This window comes from Octodon degus, unplaced genomic scaffold, assembly GCF_000260255.1.
Source record: "Octodon degus isolate 3935 unplaced genomic scaffold, OctDeg1.0 scaffold00140, whole genome shotgun sequence".
Lineage (NCBI taxonomy): Eukaryota > Metazoa > Chordata > Mammalia > Rodentia > Octodontidae > Octodon > Octodon degus.
In genome coordinates this window covers 730806-748519 of record NW_004524716.1, presented here as the reverse complement: position 1 = coordinate 748519, position 17714 = coordinate 730806, and the positions used below count along the sequence as shown (strand labels likewise).

Here is a 17714-nt window from a genome sequence, read left to right as displayed (position 1 = left end):
AAGTTTTATGGGCTTTGTATAATTTTTGTCTTGAGGATAAACTTAGGGTAAGGGGGAAGAGGAACAAGGAAGGAACAAGCATCATTCACCTGTTACCCACAGAAATCCCATACACAGGCCTTGTTACCAAGGGGATCCGGAGTGTGCTTAGGTAAACTTTGCATAGGCCTTGTGCCCCAAAATGGAAATAGGCCTTTGCAGGGCCATCCTGATAGCTCAGTGGATTAAAGCACCTGCTTAGGCAGAGCACAGCAGCTGGGGTTCGATTCCTAGTGTGTGGTGTGGGCCCTGGCCCCAGGGCACACCGATACGACAGTTAAGACTGGGCATGGTGCTCCGGGCCTGTAATCCCAGCACTTGGGAGGCTGAAAACAGGAGAATCACTATAAGTCAGACCTATGTAATGAGATCCTGAACATCCTGTAGACCCTGCCCTAAATACAGAAAAAAAAAAAAAAACAATAAAAAGAAATAGGTCTTTGTTGTCTTCTACAATAATTCTCACTGAGAAGGAAATTTAGAAATTAAGTCTTGTTTCCCCCTATGTCTAGGCAGAGATGTTTGTGGAAAAGTATTAGGGCCAGGTCTTTCATAATGCCAGGATTCCAATATGCATTTAATGTATTTAGGATTCAACTAGCCCTGAGCATGAAAGGAAAGACTTTACCTTGACTTTAATACTCTATTAACTAGCAGGGGAGACAAGACTCACACGCTGAGAGCAGGTAGGGAGCAAGCTCTCGGGAGATGATCTGTGGAACTAAATGAATGCGACAGTGAGCCACCATTTACTGAGAATGAACTTAGTGGGGGTACTATATTTCATCCTTCTTTCATTTGATCCCCACAATAATCCTGTGGCTACCTACTAGCCCTATATAGAAGCAAACTTTTGAAATAATTTTAGGCTTACAGAAAATATACAAAGATGGTTATGAGTGTGTTTCTGTATATTAACTACCTAGTTCCTTCTAATGTTATCTTAGCCACTGTACACTTATAAAAGTGGAGAAACTGTCACTTGTTTGTGACAGTTTATTAATTATTAACTCAATTCTGGATTTGATTATATTTTACCACTAATATCTGTTTCAGGATCCTATGGTTTTTTTTTTTTTTTTTTTTTTTTTTGGTGGAACCGGGGCTTGAACTCAGGCCTTTGCTCTTGCCAGGGAAGTGCTTATTCCACTGAGCCATCTCCCTGGCCCCAGTTCCATGGTCTTAGTCATTATGTCTCCTTAGAGTCTTCTGGCTTGTGACATTTTTTCAATCTTTCTGTGTTTTTGTGGCCTTGATGGTTTTGGTAGTACTGAAGGTATTTTGTAAGCTATTTTTCTATTGGAATTCGATAACTCTGTAATGATGGGACTGAACTTTTGGAGATGAAGACAGTAGGAGGTAAACTTTCTTTCTCATCAGACCACGGTAGAAGATCCATGCCATGCGCATGACCGATTCCTGGTGCTGTGAACCTTGGGCACCTGATGGGGGCATTTGCCAGATTCTTTGGAAGCTGCACTCCCCTATCCCAAAGTATGCTGAGTAGGGTGGGAAGGGTATCAAGCTCAATTGCTTAGAGAGGGAGTTACATAAATTATTTGAAATTTACCTGCAAGGAAGAATCATTTCTTCCTTCTCATTGATTTATATGAATATAGACTCATGTATTTATTATATACTTTGAGTTGTAATTCAATATTTTATTGCTTAAATTGTCCTAGGTTTGCACTGGTAGCTCTCATCTTCATCTTAAGATATAGGAATTGAGGTTTAGGCCAGTCAGATATCTCAGCAGATTAAAGCATCTGCTTAGGTAGATGCAGGGACTGGGGTTCGATCCCTGGCATGCCTTGCCAGCCCTGATGCCAGGGCACGCTGCAATGGCTACTGAGACTGGGCGTGGTGGCACGCATCTGTAATCCCAGCGTTTGGGAGACTGAAAACAGGAGGATCACTACAAGTCTGATCTGTGTAGAGCGACCCTATACTAAATACAAAAAATAAATAAATAAATAAAAATAAATAAAATAAAATGAATAAATAACATTTAAAAAAAAGAAATTGAGGTTCAGAGAGGCTGTTTTGCCTCACGCACCGTGCTTGTCGTGGTCTGACTATAGAGCTATGCTTTGAGTCATTACAGGCACACGATGGGAACTGCTTTTAGAAGGCCCATATAGTTTTGTTCAGGCTTGGCCAGCTCAGGATGTTTTCTGCCTATTCGTCAGGGCTCCTCTCCAGTGCCAACTTATCCCGGGAGGGTTTCTTCTCGCTTATCTCACGTGCATTTAGGTGCAATGTCTCTCTTCCTCAGAATCCAAGTCCTTTTATTTATATTTCCATTAAAGCACTTGATATACTTCATCAACTGCTATCCCTGCCACAATTTTCAGCTCAGATCTATACTAAGAACTCTGCAAAAACAAAAAACCAAAAAAAACCCCTTTGTTCTCTTATCTTTTTATGTCCCTCAGTGTCTCAATCTTACATAAATTCCCAACACATAAATTCAGAAAGCAAATTAAGCCAGCAAGGAAGCGTAGATTTCAATGGGAGGGCACTGCTGCGTTCATGGACAACACTGGGTTGGTTCCCTTGAACTTCTTAAAACGGGTTCCACCATTGTGAATTTTCACGGCACTTGTTTGAAACGTGGGCTCAGACCTAACCAGCACGGAAATAACCAAAGCCAATCAGCTTCAGTTAAGCAACAGCAAGGGCTACCATGATGAGACTACATTTATTTGGTAAAATACTTTAGGGAGCACATTTGAAAGTTTAGAAGTGGCGAGAACCCATAATAAATAATTTTATTAATAATAAAATAGTATAGTAGACTACTTTGGAGGTTGGTGTGGATCTTAAGCATAGCAGCAAGGATGGTTACTAACAGAATTGGGAGGGTTTTTCTTTGACCTTTCTTGGACCTTAGTCATAGGTGAGCACATATTTCATCAGCAAGTCATTTGTGTTAGCCTTAAGTGTCATCTGGTACTTTCATTCCCTCCCTTCAGAAGCAGCTCACCTCCAGTTCTGTACTCCAGGTTAGCATTGCCTTTCCCTTTAGAAGTGGTGATGTAACACCGGTAGGTGCCAGCATCTGTGAGTTGCACGTTTTTCAGTTTCAGAGAAGCGTTGCCAACTACCACCTGATCAGCAAACACCGCTGTGCGGCCTCTGAACATCTCATGCTGGTCTGACAGGTCATCTTTGCCTTTTTTGAACTCGTGGACCAAACCCGTCACGCCTTCCTTCAGCCACTGTATCACGATGTCGTTAAGTTTGATATCAGGTTCAAAAGTGCAGCTCAGGATTCCGTCCTCTCCGATGTTCCCAGCCGAGGTAAAAGTAGTGACTGTGATGGAATGTTTCCCTGCAATTCAGGAAGCAAGGATCAATGCCAGGGAAGGCTTGGGGCTTGCAACGACTAAGCTTTCTTATTAAAAGCCAGGCAAATTTCCATTATGCATTTAAAATGCAGAACAAGAAAAACATCTAAAAAAGGAAGTTGGGAATAGGAAGAATAGGAAAACACCTGTCTGTCTGTCTATCACTTATATTTCTACAAAATCAGATTTGTCTTACACAATAGCTTTTGTAAGAACAATAAGCCCAAACCTTGAGAAGCAGTAAGAGAAAGCACAGTGGACATGGATATGAGGGGGAGAATTCCAGCTGTGGCTTTGTTACTCCATGCTGTGTGACTGTAAGTCATGGAACTACTCTGAATCTCAGAAAGGGAGCGGTAGCATCACCTCCCTTATCTCGCTTACGGGGTTCTTGTGAGGAACAAATCACACGGATGTGAGCTGGATCTGCAGACTGCAACTGCATATTGTTATTTTACTCATTCTGTGGCTCAAAGCAAAACACTGTGTTAATGGAATTTGGTTTGTAATTTGAGTGAACACTTAATTTTAAGGTGCTGATACTTTACTATTTCTCTGAATGATGAAGAAGCTAAGGTGCAGAGAAGATAAGGACTTGGTTAAAGTTATAGTGCTAGCTGTAGTGTAAGGAAGAAGGTACTTAATTCAATTGGCTTTTGGCTCATGATAAAAAATCACCTCATCCTCTCTGAATATGTTACCAGTACAAGGATTAACCATAGTCCCACTGCCTCTTACCCTGCTGCTCAGCCTGTGTGCTGCCGCAGCAGAGAAGGGTCAATGAGCTGTTCTTTGTGTAGTGAAGGCTGTTGAATGAGGACACATTCGGGGGTGATTTGATTAGCTGGATTTGTTTTTTAATAGACATGAAAAAGATTTGTTAGAGATAGATGCAGGACATACTCAAGAGCAGCGCATGGGTGCTCAGGTGCTCAGAGAAATAAGGCAACTTTACTGAATTTTCTTGAAAGGCTCCTGTGCTCAGTTGTGATGGTAAGGAGAGGATGACCTTGGAGCCCAAGAGAACAGGGCAGACACAAACAAGCATGATAAAGAGGCTGTGGAGAGAAAAATAGAGAAAGGCCTCCATCCTGAGGGCTGTCTTGGCTCCGAAGGTGTTCAGGTCCAGTTCATGTTTCAATCTCTGCCTATCCTTTAAACAAGCACCTCACAGTATGAAGAGTAGATGGGGGTAAGCAATGAGAGATAGAACCAGAGGATCTAAGCTAGTCAGAGCTGCATAGGACAGAGCAGAGGCCTACTGCTAGAAAAAAGTTTTAAGTAGAAACAAATGCCAGAGGAAACAACCTGGTACTGAGGTGGGTTTTTGAGGATGTACGGGGCCTTGAGAGTGGGAGAAAAGAGATGTTGGAAGCAGCTACTGTGCCTGACCATTCATGTGGGAGATCTGGCGGATAAATTATGAAAGAGGACAAGATAAAATTTTTACTGTGTAATATGAATATTATACACCTCATCTCTTGCCTTGAGATTTCCTTGGACACTACTAGAATGATTAAGTTTGCTTGTCTTTTTTTTTTTTTTGTACTTATCAGGCTTGCATCTGAGGTGTGCTGGACAAGCACGGGTTCCCTCCCAGGGTGCACCTTCGCAGCCTGCTTATCGTGCAGCCCATGGGTCCAAGTCCCACTCCTCTTTTGTCACCAGTCATCCTTGTCCTGCCAACTCATAAATCTGCTCACGTGGCAGCCCTTCCACAACTCTCCTAGTCTGTGCACACAAAATTTGTAGATGTTCTTCATACTCTCCTTTAGCACTTTCTTTCGCCTTTATTACAGCAGCTATCTTCATCCACCTTGTTTCTAGCCGATCTCTTACACTGATTTGTGAGCTCTTCTTAGGGCAGAAACTATATCAATCATATCTATGGGTCCTCTAGTGCCTAGTGCTATGTTTCTGCAGAGAAAAATACTTTCTGAGGGCATGAATAAATGAATGAATAAATGGGAATATGTAAAACTCAAAGCATTGTTTGAAATAATTTATCTACTGCAAGAGTAGGGAACATTTGGCAGCATGATTACATTTAAATTTTGGGGAAATGTGAGCAAATGGGAAAAATGCAATAAAAATATACTGTGATTCCCAAGTTCATGGGACAAGTGTAGCTACATTAGAACAAGGGTATATTTGATTGTGGCTGTAAAGTGCTATTGAAGTGGAATTGAAAAATTACTTTTCAGAGAAAAGACATGATTGTCCAGTTTATGGAGAAAGTTAAATGATAATGACATATCTTCATTTTGTAATTGTGTTACTGAATTAATTTTAATGTGCTGGCCTTGAGCCCACTGGTAAGGAATCCACAGAAAAATCTTCTAGAGAACTTAATTAAGAGTAGGCAGCTGTGAAGCGCCCGAGGGACCCACTGAAGGTTCTAGTCGTTTAAGGCTGCATTAAGATATGGCAGATGGAATGAGTAAAATGTCAATTAAATCTCTCCTCCATATCAAATAAAAATGAAGGATAAAAGCCAGTGAGAACTCAAAAAAGGGATGTGAACCTGGCGGTGGCTTTGCACCCCCAAAAGAGTCAATAAATACTTTCTTGTTAAGTGAATGATTATTAAAAGTGGTAAAATTATACTTAAAGTGCTATTTACAATAGTGTGTAAATATTTTCATGAGGAGTCTTTTTTTTTTTTTTTTTTGGTGGAACTGGGGATTAAACTCAGGCCCTTGCACTGGCTGGGCAAATGCTTATTCTACTGAGCCATCTCCCTAGCTCCATGAGAAGGAGTCTTAAGTCAGATGTTCCTATAATTCCAGCTACTTAGGAGGCTGAGGAAAGAGGGTCACAACTCTGAGGTCAGACTGAGCATCTTAGCAAGACTGTCTCAAAATAAAAAATACAAAGATTTCAAATGTACCCCAGTTCCCTTGGCTCAATAGCTAGTAAGAAAGAAAGAAAGACCAAACAAGTTTGAATTTAAATTTGTGATCAGGTACACTATTGGCATAAGGAGCATTACGTAGACTGGTCTGAGGAATTTCCAGGTCCACTGACACCAGAGGCTCTTGTGCAATTTGGCGACTGAAGGGGTGCTATGGAGTTGGCTTAGGGGACACGATCTGTTGATATAAAATTCTATTAAACAGGCACAAACTTAAAGCATTTCATTAGCCTCTAAGATTGCATTAAGCCCCTTTAAAATTGGAAAACCTAGTTACTGAAAATGAATTATACCATGTGTGCAAGGTGATTACTGCAACAGTTCTGGTCTGAGTGAAGGAAGGAGGGGCATCCAAGGGTGAGCTGATACCTGAGCATTTTGGTCTTCATACAAGTTTAAGCATTGTATGAAAACAAGAGGAGTCTTCAACAGACTTCAACAGTCACTGAGAACCTGCTGAAACCTGGCTGTCTGGATAGGCATGACCGGAAACACAAGGCTGGAAAGTGGAAGGGCACCTGTGAGCAGCATTCTTGCCAGAGAAGAAGGCAGGGCTCCGGAGAATAGTTGCTTATGTGAGAAGAAATTAAGAAGGGAGATGCGGCAACTCCAAGAGCAGCAGAGTGTGGAGTCTGGGAGCATGCCATGGGCATCAGGCTGACTGGGCTGAAAGCCCTGCTTTGCCACTTATTGGATATGTGACCCGAGACAGTTCTCTAAAGCTGTTTATTTTCACCTATACAATGAAGTCACTCCCTCACAGGGTTTCTGAAAGGACTCAATGATACAATGCCAACATTGTGCTGATCCGTATTGGTTGATTCACTATGTTAAAACTGAAATTATTGATATCAACCACCATTATTAACTATGGTCATTTGGAAAAATAGCAGATCAGAGCCCTGGGAAGCAAGGAAAGGAGGCTTGTCGTAAGTGCTTCATGTACAGTGGTTTATTTTCAATCAGAAGCAGTACTAACAATGACCATTGTAGCTTCTTATTGAATAAGGATAAAAAAAAGCTCAGTATGCGTGGCTTGACTAAGACTAAGATCAAACCCAACCTCATCTGGCACTAAGCCTACACCAGTAAGGAAAGTTAGCTTCCAAAGGACATGAAGCTGTCATTCCTGAGACTGGCATATCTCTAATTCTTAAACTCTGTCTCTTCAATGCTCAGTCTCTGCATGTCGATAGCAGTGATTGGGCTAATTATGGCCAGGGGCCTTTCTGTTTTTTGGTATCTCCCGCCTTCCTGAAGAGTTGTGCATAAAGGCTGTTCTTTAACCAGAGGCTCATGGGAGCCGCACAACCTCTTTTAACAGCAATGCACCTCAGAATCATTCAATACTTTATGGGGCTCATATTTATAAGGAGTAGGATGGCAATGAGAAGACAGCAATTGGATTGCAAAGGCGTCTTTTTTTTTTTTTTTTTCCTGTATTTGTGAATATTTTCAAGTCTTCCAAATAAATGCCTCAAGGTGAGCCAAGAATAATGCCTGGAAGGGAAGCAGTCTCCTCACAGCCTCTTGTCTGCCGCAGTCTATGTGAACATTATCATGTGCATAGGGTGGTAGGTAGGAGTATGCCTGTGTGAACATTACCATGGCGTGGTAGGTAGGAGTGTGTGCTGTGGAAACAAATCACCAGCACTTGAAACATAGTCGTGCCCACTTGCTGGCTGCGTGTGACTCTATAGGAGGTTATTTTGGGGGCATGGTGATGGTGTCTACCTCCTATCTGTTGTGAATAGTAAACCCAATAATATATGCAGTTACTTAACAAGGTGAGATCCATGGAGGAAGCACTCAAAGATATTATTATTATCATCATCATCTACTTGATGCTGTTTGCTTAATTTCAGTGTCCACTTTGTTGTATATTAAACCAGCTGATACTTCAGTGAATTCATTCAAAGTATAATAATACGATGCTTGCTTATAAAGGTTATGGCCTTAATGTAGGCAACTGAGATAATCCAGCCAAATGGTAATAAATTCATAAAGAGCCCATTCTATCCCAACTAACCAGCTTTCACCCTATGAAATATGAAGGAGGCTGGAAAGCTCTTCTTCAGTAGTAATGGGATTTTAATATTGTTGTACATTCCCAGGATGAGTAGACTGTGACTTCTATCTATGGATTTATCCTGTATGCATTTATACATTTGCTTCTTCAAATAGCTTTTAATGAGTAGAGTTCGCTGCATTCAAAAAACCGAGCTCAGGACCTGAGGTTGGTATCTGTACTTGAGTGGGATGCAAGTGCTAGCTGTGTTTGAGCACAATATAAATATATGATAAGAAGAGGTGTAAGTAGCAGAAGTGTTGCCTGACTTAAGAATGTGGGTACAGTGTGAAGTCTTGGAATACTGAGAGCCATCAGCAATCAGAAGACAGACAACTCTATGAGAGCTTTGATACCAACCCAAGCGCGTTGGTCACCAAGGCAAAAATTAAAGCACAAACCCTACGGTTTTAATGCAAGGTGATGTGTAAGATCAGGTATAGGGGCAAAGATAATTAGGAAATAGTTAAGTCTTAGAAAGTTACTAAATTGCACCTTAGCACTTACACCTTTAAAAGGTACTCCAAAGTCTGGTTCAGTCAATGTTTTATTTCCTTATAAGGAAGATTCATAAATGTTTATATATATATATATATATTTTTTTTTACTACCCCCTCACTCTTTTCTGAAAATAAACGGGCATTATACTACTTTCTAACAGTAGAGATTTGTTTTTCTGTGTATGAACTTTATATTCATGCAGTCATACAGAACACAGTCTTTTGCACTGCCTGTCATTCAGCATTATGTTTCTCATATGGAAATATACTCCATCTCCTGAGCCACAGGAAACAGATGAAAGCCACAAGCTTCCTCAATATCTGGTACAGGAGAGGCCCTGAGCACTGGATCTCTTGCAGGCTTCCAGGGAAATCTAAATTGGTAAATGACTTTGGAAAATTGAACGGCTGTATTTACTATAAGCTGGTTATTGGCTTTCTGGGACACGTTTTCTATGAAATGCTTATTTAAATATGTTAGGAAAAATTTAAAATAACCAAATAAAACAGGGAGAAGAACATTAATGAAAATAAAGTCAAAATCAATAAAATAGGAAAACAAATTAGAGAAAGTATAAGAAAAACAAAAAGCCAATTCTCTGAAAAGTATAAAGCTAATGGTTTAACTTTATATTGTAACTTTATAAGCCTGTTTTAAAGAGATAGAAGAGGAGAAGAGGGGGTAGAATTAGGAATAGCAAAAATAAGAAAATAACATACAGAAAAAGAAAATGGATTATAAAGGAATACAGACTCTCCCTGACCTACGATGGTTGGTGATGATTTATGATGGTGTAAAAGCAATACTAGACTCTGACTTTGGCATTTTTATCTTTTCTCTCCACCAGTGATACACGTTGTGATACTCGGTCATGCTGATGGCGCACCGCCTGTGAGTGCCAAACCCCGTCAGCCAAAGGAGCGCAAGGGTACAGGGCTGCCACACTGCTCTCCACAGTGCTGCTGTAGACACTGTGTTGCCCAGTAGGTTAGGAATAATGTATACATTTTCAGCTTAACACTTTCAACGTACTGTGGGTTCACTGGGATGTAACCTCATTGTAAATGAAGGCGCATGCGTGCTAAGATGAATCTGATCTGTGGTCAGAAACGGATCTATGTGTGTATAGGTGTTTCAGGGAGGACAGCGGTGGCACATCTGAAAAGTGGGTGAAGGGCTCTAATGGGGGTGAGGCTACTGGGAAATCCCATAGAAGAACTGAACCTTGACTCCTATTTTACACCCTAAGATGAACTGCAGATGGTTCTATGAAAGGCAAAACTGCATAGCTGCTACAATTTAACTGGGAAGAAATACTCATGATTTTGAGATATGCATAAAAATTTTAAATAGAATAAAAATGAAAAATGTTCCATGCATAGAGGAAATTCTTAGATTAAGTGAAAATTAAGAACTTTTGTTAATTGAAAGATAAAATAAAGAAATTGAAAAGGTAAAATATAGGGGAAGAGATTTAGTAATACATCCAGACAATTTGCAGTGACTTATGAAGAATTCCTATAAATGCAAAGGAGTAAGTGATATCTTATAAAAAGGGACAAAAATGCATATTTTTGATGGTAAAAACAAGGCAGGCTGCTTGTGTCTTTTCTTGGCAAACTCATGCGACTAGTTTTAGTTTAGTTCTTGTGGCCACTGTTTATTGGCAGCACATCCACATGGAGGAGAGTGACAGAAAAGGCAGCTAGAATATAAAAATGAAAGGTATTTAGTGACATATTTAGACTAAGTTACAGTACGTGCGTTGGCTTAAGTCAGTTGGTTTACAGAAAGCAGAGCAAAGGGTTTGTCTCAGAGGAAACAGCTTCTGGCCTAACTCATAAGAGATGTTGCAGAGAAGCATCTTGCATGGAAGAGCAAAGCAAAGACATCCCGCAACTGACATCACAATGGCATCTGGCTCCTACTGAGCACAATAGTCGTGGCCAGTTTTGGCTTTACCTAAGATGCCTGTGTAAGAATAATTGATCATCTTGAAAACTTTGCTCCAGGTTCATTGAAAGGAAACCATTGATCCAGGTCAACCATTGATCGAACGGCAAAGCACAAGACTTTCCTGTGTCCCCAGACCAAGGTCCTCAGCACCCCTGGCAGGTAGACTATGGATAACTTTCTCACTTGGTTCTCTCAGCTGGCTATTGAGGGCCCATTATTTTCATACTATAAAAGTGAGGAAACGGAGGTGCAAGGAATTAAACGTCTAAGGTGGTGAGGACGTGAGGTGGTGGAAGAACCAGTGCTTCGCCCTCAAGTTTTCTGGCTCCACGCTCTCCATTCTTCCATGCTATCCCATTGAGTGATTTATTAGAAGTTTAATGGCCAGGGGCGAATGGACTGTGGCAGTGCAAGAAATCACATACCTGAAATACCAAAGCCAATGATGAGGGCAATTGCTCCAGCCAGAATAATGATGATGCTAATAATACTATGAAAAGAGGGACAGAGAAACAGAAAATTACTTCTTCGTTCCGTTTGACATGTTATCTGGTACACATCTGTCATACATAATATGGGCTACATAGTGTGTCTCAGCTTTTCTTCTACATAATCACCTTCCTAGAAATATGTACCTTAGGAAGAATCTCAGCAATTCTGTCCCTGTCCCCTGAGGCCGTGGGATGGGTGAAAGGACTGCCCCTTTTGTCTCTGTTATGTTACTTCCCCCCCACACCCAGAGACCATATAAAAAGACTGTCAGGTAGGAATGATGATCTCTCTGTAATGCCCAAGGCCTTTTGAGGGGAGCTGGCCCCAGTCTTAGCTTACGCTCAGCATCCCTGCTCACTCTTTTGTGTTGTTTGCCTATCTGGCTTCCTTCTTTCTGGAGCCTTTAAACTCCATTAAGGACAGTGGTCATCCATGCTGTCACATGGATGGTGACATCCTCTCCACTTCGTACCTGCTCAGACCCAGTCCTAGTCCACTGTACCACATAGGTCTTCAGTGGGAGTTTATATTCTCTTGTTAAACAGTAATGCATCTCTACTACAGAAAGTTTACAGAGTATTAATCAAAAGTAAGACAATAAAATAACCTGTAACTCCACCTTCCAGACACCACCTCTGTTAACTTTTGGCTGTCTACATTAAATCAATTGAAATTACAATTTTAATGAACTTTTAACAAAATGATACTTGGAGAATAAAATAAATAAGGAAAGAAGTATTGCCAGAATCTATTGCTCTAAACACCGTCTATGGCTTGTATCATTTATCCAGTCAGTAACCTTGAAGTAAACAAATTTATCATCTCCATTTGGTAAATGAAGAAGTGGCACTGGGAGATTAAGCACCGTCCCTAAAGTCACATAGCTTGCAAGTGGCAGAGCTAAGATTAAAATCTGTCTCCCAGATCTGTGGTCAGCTCCCTCCTGCACAGCTTCGCAATAGTGGAGGCCCACAGATAGGGGAGTCCCTTCTCTTTGCATAGAGGGCCTCAGGCCCCAGGGGCCTTAGCTTTAGCTGTCAGAGTGACTCAAGCAGGGCACCAGACGCAGGGCACAGAGGGCGTGCTGCCCGAGCGACTCCTGGGAGGTTGTCCCCTTCTGCCTGCCCTGTCATGTGCACTTCATGAGGTAGCTGTCCCCAGCCACCTTCTCACATTGCCGGGATTCACACACTCCCCACACCCACTCTGAGGTTGCTCAATAGGCAGGACAAAAGAAGGCACAGGGAGGCAAAGGATGATGCTATACAGAGAAAAAGAGAGCAGGGAACATTTTACTTGCTTCCCTTAAGAGTCCTCATTGTACTTAACTCCCTTTGGCAAGTAGGGGGGCTCACTAGAGAGGGACAACGGACTTACAAGAAACAACTTGAGGGCACTGCTCCCTGGAGGTCAAGCCTTTGTGAGTGCGGCCGTAGGGGCAGCAGTGCAGTTCTCAGTAATAGGGAACCTACTGGAAGCTTCCAGAGGGAGACCCATTCTGCTCTTTGTACCTCTGCAGCCTCTGTTCTTACTGGTGCAGGTGTGTGAGAACAGATAAATAGACAAACTCCTAGCAGGAGGCGACATGGGGCTGGCCTCGGTGGCTGAGCTAGACAGCAGCTTTGTATCTGTGACACAGGGCTTTCACCTCCTCTGGGTAAGTTACTTCATCTCTCTGAGACTTAGTTTCTTTATCTGTAAAATGGGGAAAGGAGTGATTCTTGCTTTTCCTACTATAAAATTGTTATGGTTACACGCAACCCCCATTCATAGGTCGGAGTCCTAAGCCCTAGTACCACAGAATGTGACTATTTACAAATAGGGTCACTGTGATTATAATTAGGTAAGGTGAAGCAGAACTGCTGTAGGGTAGGCTCCTAGCCCAGGGTGAATGGAATCCGTACAAAGGAAGGAAACGGAGCTGAGCGCGGCAGCATGCAGTGGCAAGCATGCCGCTGAGGGTGGAGGACCCCTCTTGCCCAACAGATTGAGGCCAGCCTGGGCCACACAGCAGATCCTATTTCACAAAAGTGCTAACGAACAATTGAAAATTAAAAAGGGGAAATTTAGACTCAGACACACTTGTGCACAAAGGGGAGAAGTGTCTGGGAAGAGGAAGGCAGAGGTCCCTAAGGCCAGGAATACTGAAGGTCTTCAGCAGAGCACCAGCAGCTGGACGAGAGGGACGGAGCAGCTCTCAGGAGTCAGCGCAGCAGACAACATGATCTTGGATTCCTGCCTCCGGAATCTGAGCAACACATTGCTGCTGCTTGACTCACCCAGTCTGTGGTACCGCACTGCAACTTCCCTAGCAAACCAATGCAGACAGCTCAGGTGGGGATGAAATGAACCAGTGAACGGTGGGTATTTTGAAAAGGGCAAATCTGCACATACTACTTTTTACTATGAATAATATTATCCATAGCAACTTACTGTGAGTTCATTACTACAATTTTTTAAAAAATTAAATTATTAAGAAAAGGGCTAAAAAAAAAAAAAAGGCTGGCAGCAGACACTGAACAGATACTGAGGCAGTCGCCAAGAATAGGGGGACAATGGGGCCTTCAGTCAAAGCAGTGGGCCCATCCCACGACTCCGGGCCCACATGTTTTTCTTGCTGTCGACACAGAACGCTACCGTTTGTCAGCGAGCCTTCTATCCCAGCAGTAAACACCTTGAGGTTTGTCCTAAACTTGTATTCCCTTGGGAAACTGCTCCAGCCCCAGAGCCTTGGAAAGAGAAGCAGAAACTAGCAGAGCCGTCAGATTAAGTAATTCTTGCCTGTGGCTTATTAATTTTTCAAAACTACGAATAAAATATTTCGCATAAGATGTTCTTACATGGCCCTGTGGTCCTACCTTCCCAGAATAGCTTCTAGTAACCATGCTGCAGGAAAATTTTAATGCTACAGCATGTCTTCTCAGCACCACTTGGAATGCGTAGGGCATTTTTGTGAGATAACTTTTCACAAAAAGCGCCCAAGTTAAAAAAAAAAAAAAATCAGTGCTTTTGGAGGAGCTTGTTCATTTTGGACACGTTTGTTAAGTCCTTGGTATGTGAAAGACATGGTTCTGGGCAATAGGGAGGAAATACAGGGGGAAAGTGATGAAGTCCCTGCCTTCAAGGAACTTTTGGTTAAGCTGAGGTAAAACACACACACACACACACACACACGCACGCACGCACACACACACACACACACACACTTCTAAATAAGGGGCAAAATATGATCAGTACTACAGTATACAGTATAGAGAGGAACAAATTCTCACAAGAATTCTAGGGAAGCAGGAATTTTTTGCAGCCTGGGGAAAACAGGGAATATCACAGTGCATTTCTATGAACAAATTTGTTTTTTAAAAATGTATTTAGCACAAGGTCTCACTATGTAGATCGGACTTGTAGTGATTCTCCTGTTTTCAGTCCCTCACGCGCTGGGATTACAGGCACGAGCCACTGTGCCCAGTCTCAATCGCAGTCTCAGTGTGCTCTTGGGGCGGGGCAGGCACAGTATGCCAGGGATCAGAACCTGGCCACTGTGCTCTGGCTAAGCAGGTGCTTTAATCCACTGAGATGTCTGTCCAGCTCTGTGAACAAATTTCAAAGAAAGTAAAGAGAAAGATTTTATTGGGGAAAACATGTAGTTAATCCATGTTATTATACCCTCTCTGTGAAGTAGGAGCCCAAAGAAACAGGGCCATTTCTACCTTATTGGCCAGGTTAAGCATCCTGATTTAGTAGCCTGAGGTAGGAACCACTTTCGAGCCTGCAGAACTCAAAGCCTGCTAGGCCAGCTTTGCGGCCTGGAATTTGACCGAACACCTCATGCTGCCCAACGACGACCTTGTCTGGTTCCTTCCCATGGCTTTGCTGCAGTGGCTTCTGCCTTCCGCACCACTTGGAGAGAACTAGGCCTCTGCTACAACATTGCATTACTTCCCGAAACGCTGCACAGTCCGCCAAATCACACAATAAAGTCGACAGAGCTTATGGGGAAAAAAGAGGGCTGAAGGCAACAGCTTCGTGATTAGCTTATCAGCAGAAACAGCAATTGGTAACTTAATAGAGGAGTTGGAAGCCAAGGCAAACAGCTCAGGAAGACCCAAATGTGCTGCAGGGAGTGTTAGAAGTGCACAAAAGTAACGCAGTAGACTCTGGGTTCTGTGAGCCAGTGGGTTTCTCTGAAGGAAAGCATAGGGCAAAGAGCAGCCGGGACTTGGGAGGCTAGAGTGCACGTCTTTGAGGAGAAGCCCAAGTGCGGGTGTCCGAACAAGAACTAAAGGCCACCTCAGCCTTTCCTACTAAAGTTGCCCTTCTCCTCTGCTATGTCGGCTCTCCTTGCCTTGGAAGAAATCCATGTGAAGAACACAACCTTCACAGTATGCTGTCCTTATTCCCCTGTCTTCCCATGACAAGTGAGTTCATTGGTGTTCTAAGCACACATTACAGCGGACAGACTATGGTACTGTTTTATTCATCAAGGAAATAGCTCGGTCAGAGATCCCTCTCTCTCGAGGGTAAACGATCACTGTATCGGGTCCATGAGGATTTTAGAATAGCCAGCTCTTACTGAGTATGTTCTTTCTATGTATCAATGTTCTATGTACAGTATCGTGTTCAAGTCTTACAATAACCCTACTGTACTATATGAGGACACTGAGACTTAGTTTAAATAACAGACAAAGCTCTCACAGATAACAGAGAGTTAGGTTTCAGGCTCGGAGAGACTGGTGTACAGGTTTGCATGCATAGCTATGCCTCGTAAGTCTAGAAAAAGTCCTTTTGGCAGGCAGCCACAAGTGTGGACGGCTCCTCTTACTTCCACCTCAATATACTATAAACCGTGTTTCCCTGACAATAATATCTTGCTAGAAAATAATTAGCCTCGAAGACTAGAGATCAACCCCCAGCCCCAGTCAGCCTGTCCCAGCCTTACAGGCAGAGTACCACCAAACAAGCGAATGGTAGCGGCAGGGGAGGCAACCCTATCATGGGGGTAGGATTTTTGATCTCTAGTTTCCAAGGCTGATTATTTTCCATCTAGGTCTTATTTGCGGGGAGAGTATGTCTTCTTGCTCCTTTTATGAAAACAGGGACTTACTGGGTCTTCTACATGGTGTGTGGAGCCCTGAGTCTGGAAAGCATAAAATATTCTTTATATTGCTCAAACATTAATGGGTTTTTATGCTGTTGAATTTCTACTGCCTGCCCAAATACTGACACATACTATATTCCTCAGAGGTTATTTGTTTAGCTCTGTTTATGAATTGGTAATGTTTAAAACTTTCAAATCTAGGTTAACAAATGTGATTAATCTAAAAAATTCTGCTTCTAAATTAAATATACCAAGAAGAATATTTGAGTGAACCAACTTGTGGCAAACATATTACACTGTTCAAAAACTAAGTGAATAGGTTTATGGAGAATGCTGAAACTGGAGACATTTATTTCAGCCTATCCAAAAACTGTCTTTTTTTGCTCCATTAGAGGGAAAAGGAATTATAGTGAGCCTTACATGTCCATTGGTCATCACTGGATTCAATGAACTGTGGATAGAAAATATTCAGAAAAGCAATGCACCTGTGTTAAACATGTCATTATTTCCTAAACAATACAACATAACATTTTGTTTGTTTTGTTTGTTTTGCTTTTGTTTTTTTGTGGAACCAGGGATTGAACTCAGGTCCTTGCACTTGCCAGGCAAGTGCTTATTCCACTGAGCTATCTCCCCAGCCCCATACAACATAACATTTTAACAGAACATTTATATTGTATTAGATAATACAAATAATCTAGAGATGACATAAACTTCACAGAAGGATATACATAGGTTTTATGCAAACATTGTGCCATTTTATTAAGGGACTCCAGCATCTGCAGATTGTGGTATCTGTGGGCTGGGAGGGTCCTTGGAACCACTTCTTCTTGGGTCCTGAGGAACAATGTATGCTAAAACACTATGTGGAACCAAGCATTGGACTTCAAGATAAGATTAGTTATTGTCTAGCTTTTTTTTTTTTTTTTTTTTTTTGAGTGCCGGGGATTGAATTCATGACCTTATGCTTGCCAGGCAGGCACTTATGCCACTGAGCTATATCCCCAACCCTTGTCTAGCTTTTGATTAGTTTGGGTTTCAGGTTCTGGAAAAGGTTCTATTACTGGCTATTCAGGTTTTTCATTTTCTAAAGGATTTAGGGTGTAAAGCATTTCCAGGTCTCCATCTACACCTTCCCCTCGTATCTCTGTCCACTGGTGAAGCCAAGGCCAACTTTGATTCAGGGAAGCAAGAACAGGAGCATCAAGAGTGGAAAATGGTGGGGCCGGGGAGATAGCCCAGTAGAGTAAGTGCTTGCCAGGGCCTGAGTTCAATCCCTGGTTCTGGAAGAAAAAAAAA

General features: G+C 42.2%; 1 protein-coding gene across 5 annotated transcripts in view; it reads right to left on the bottom strand.

The window, feature by feature from the left end:
• The window catches only part of Vtcn1 (V-set domain containing T cell activation inhibitor 1), a 72386-nt gene that overhangs the window by 16243 nt on the left and 38429 nt on the right, over positions 1-17714 (bottom strand). For all 5 annotated transcript variants that reach the window (XM_023701781.1, XM_023701777.1, XM_023701779.1 and 2 more), the window contains exons 2-3: positions 11254-11318; positions 3026-3373 (exon numbers count right to left, since the gene is read on the bottom strand). In XM_023701781.1, the coding sequence (XP_023557549.1) occupies positions 3026-3373; positions 11254-11318 (413 nt within the window). The remainder of the gene's footprint in view (positions 1-3025; positions 3374-11253; positions 11319-17714) is intronic.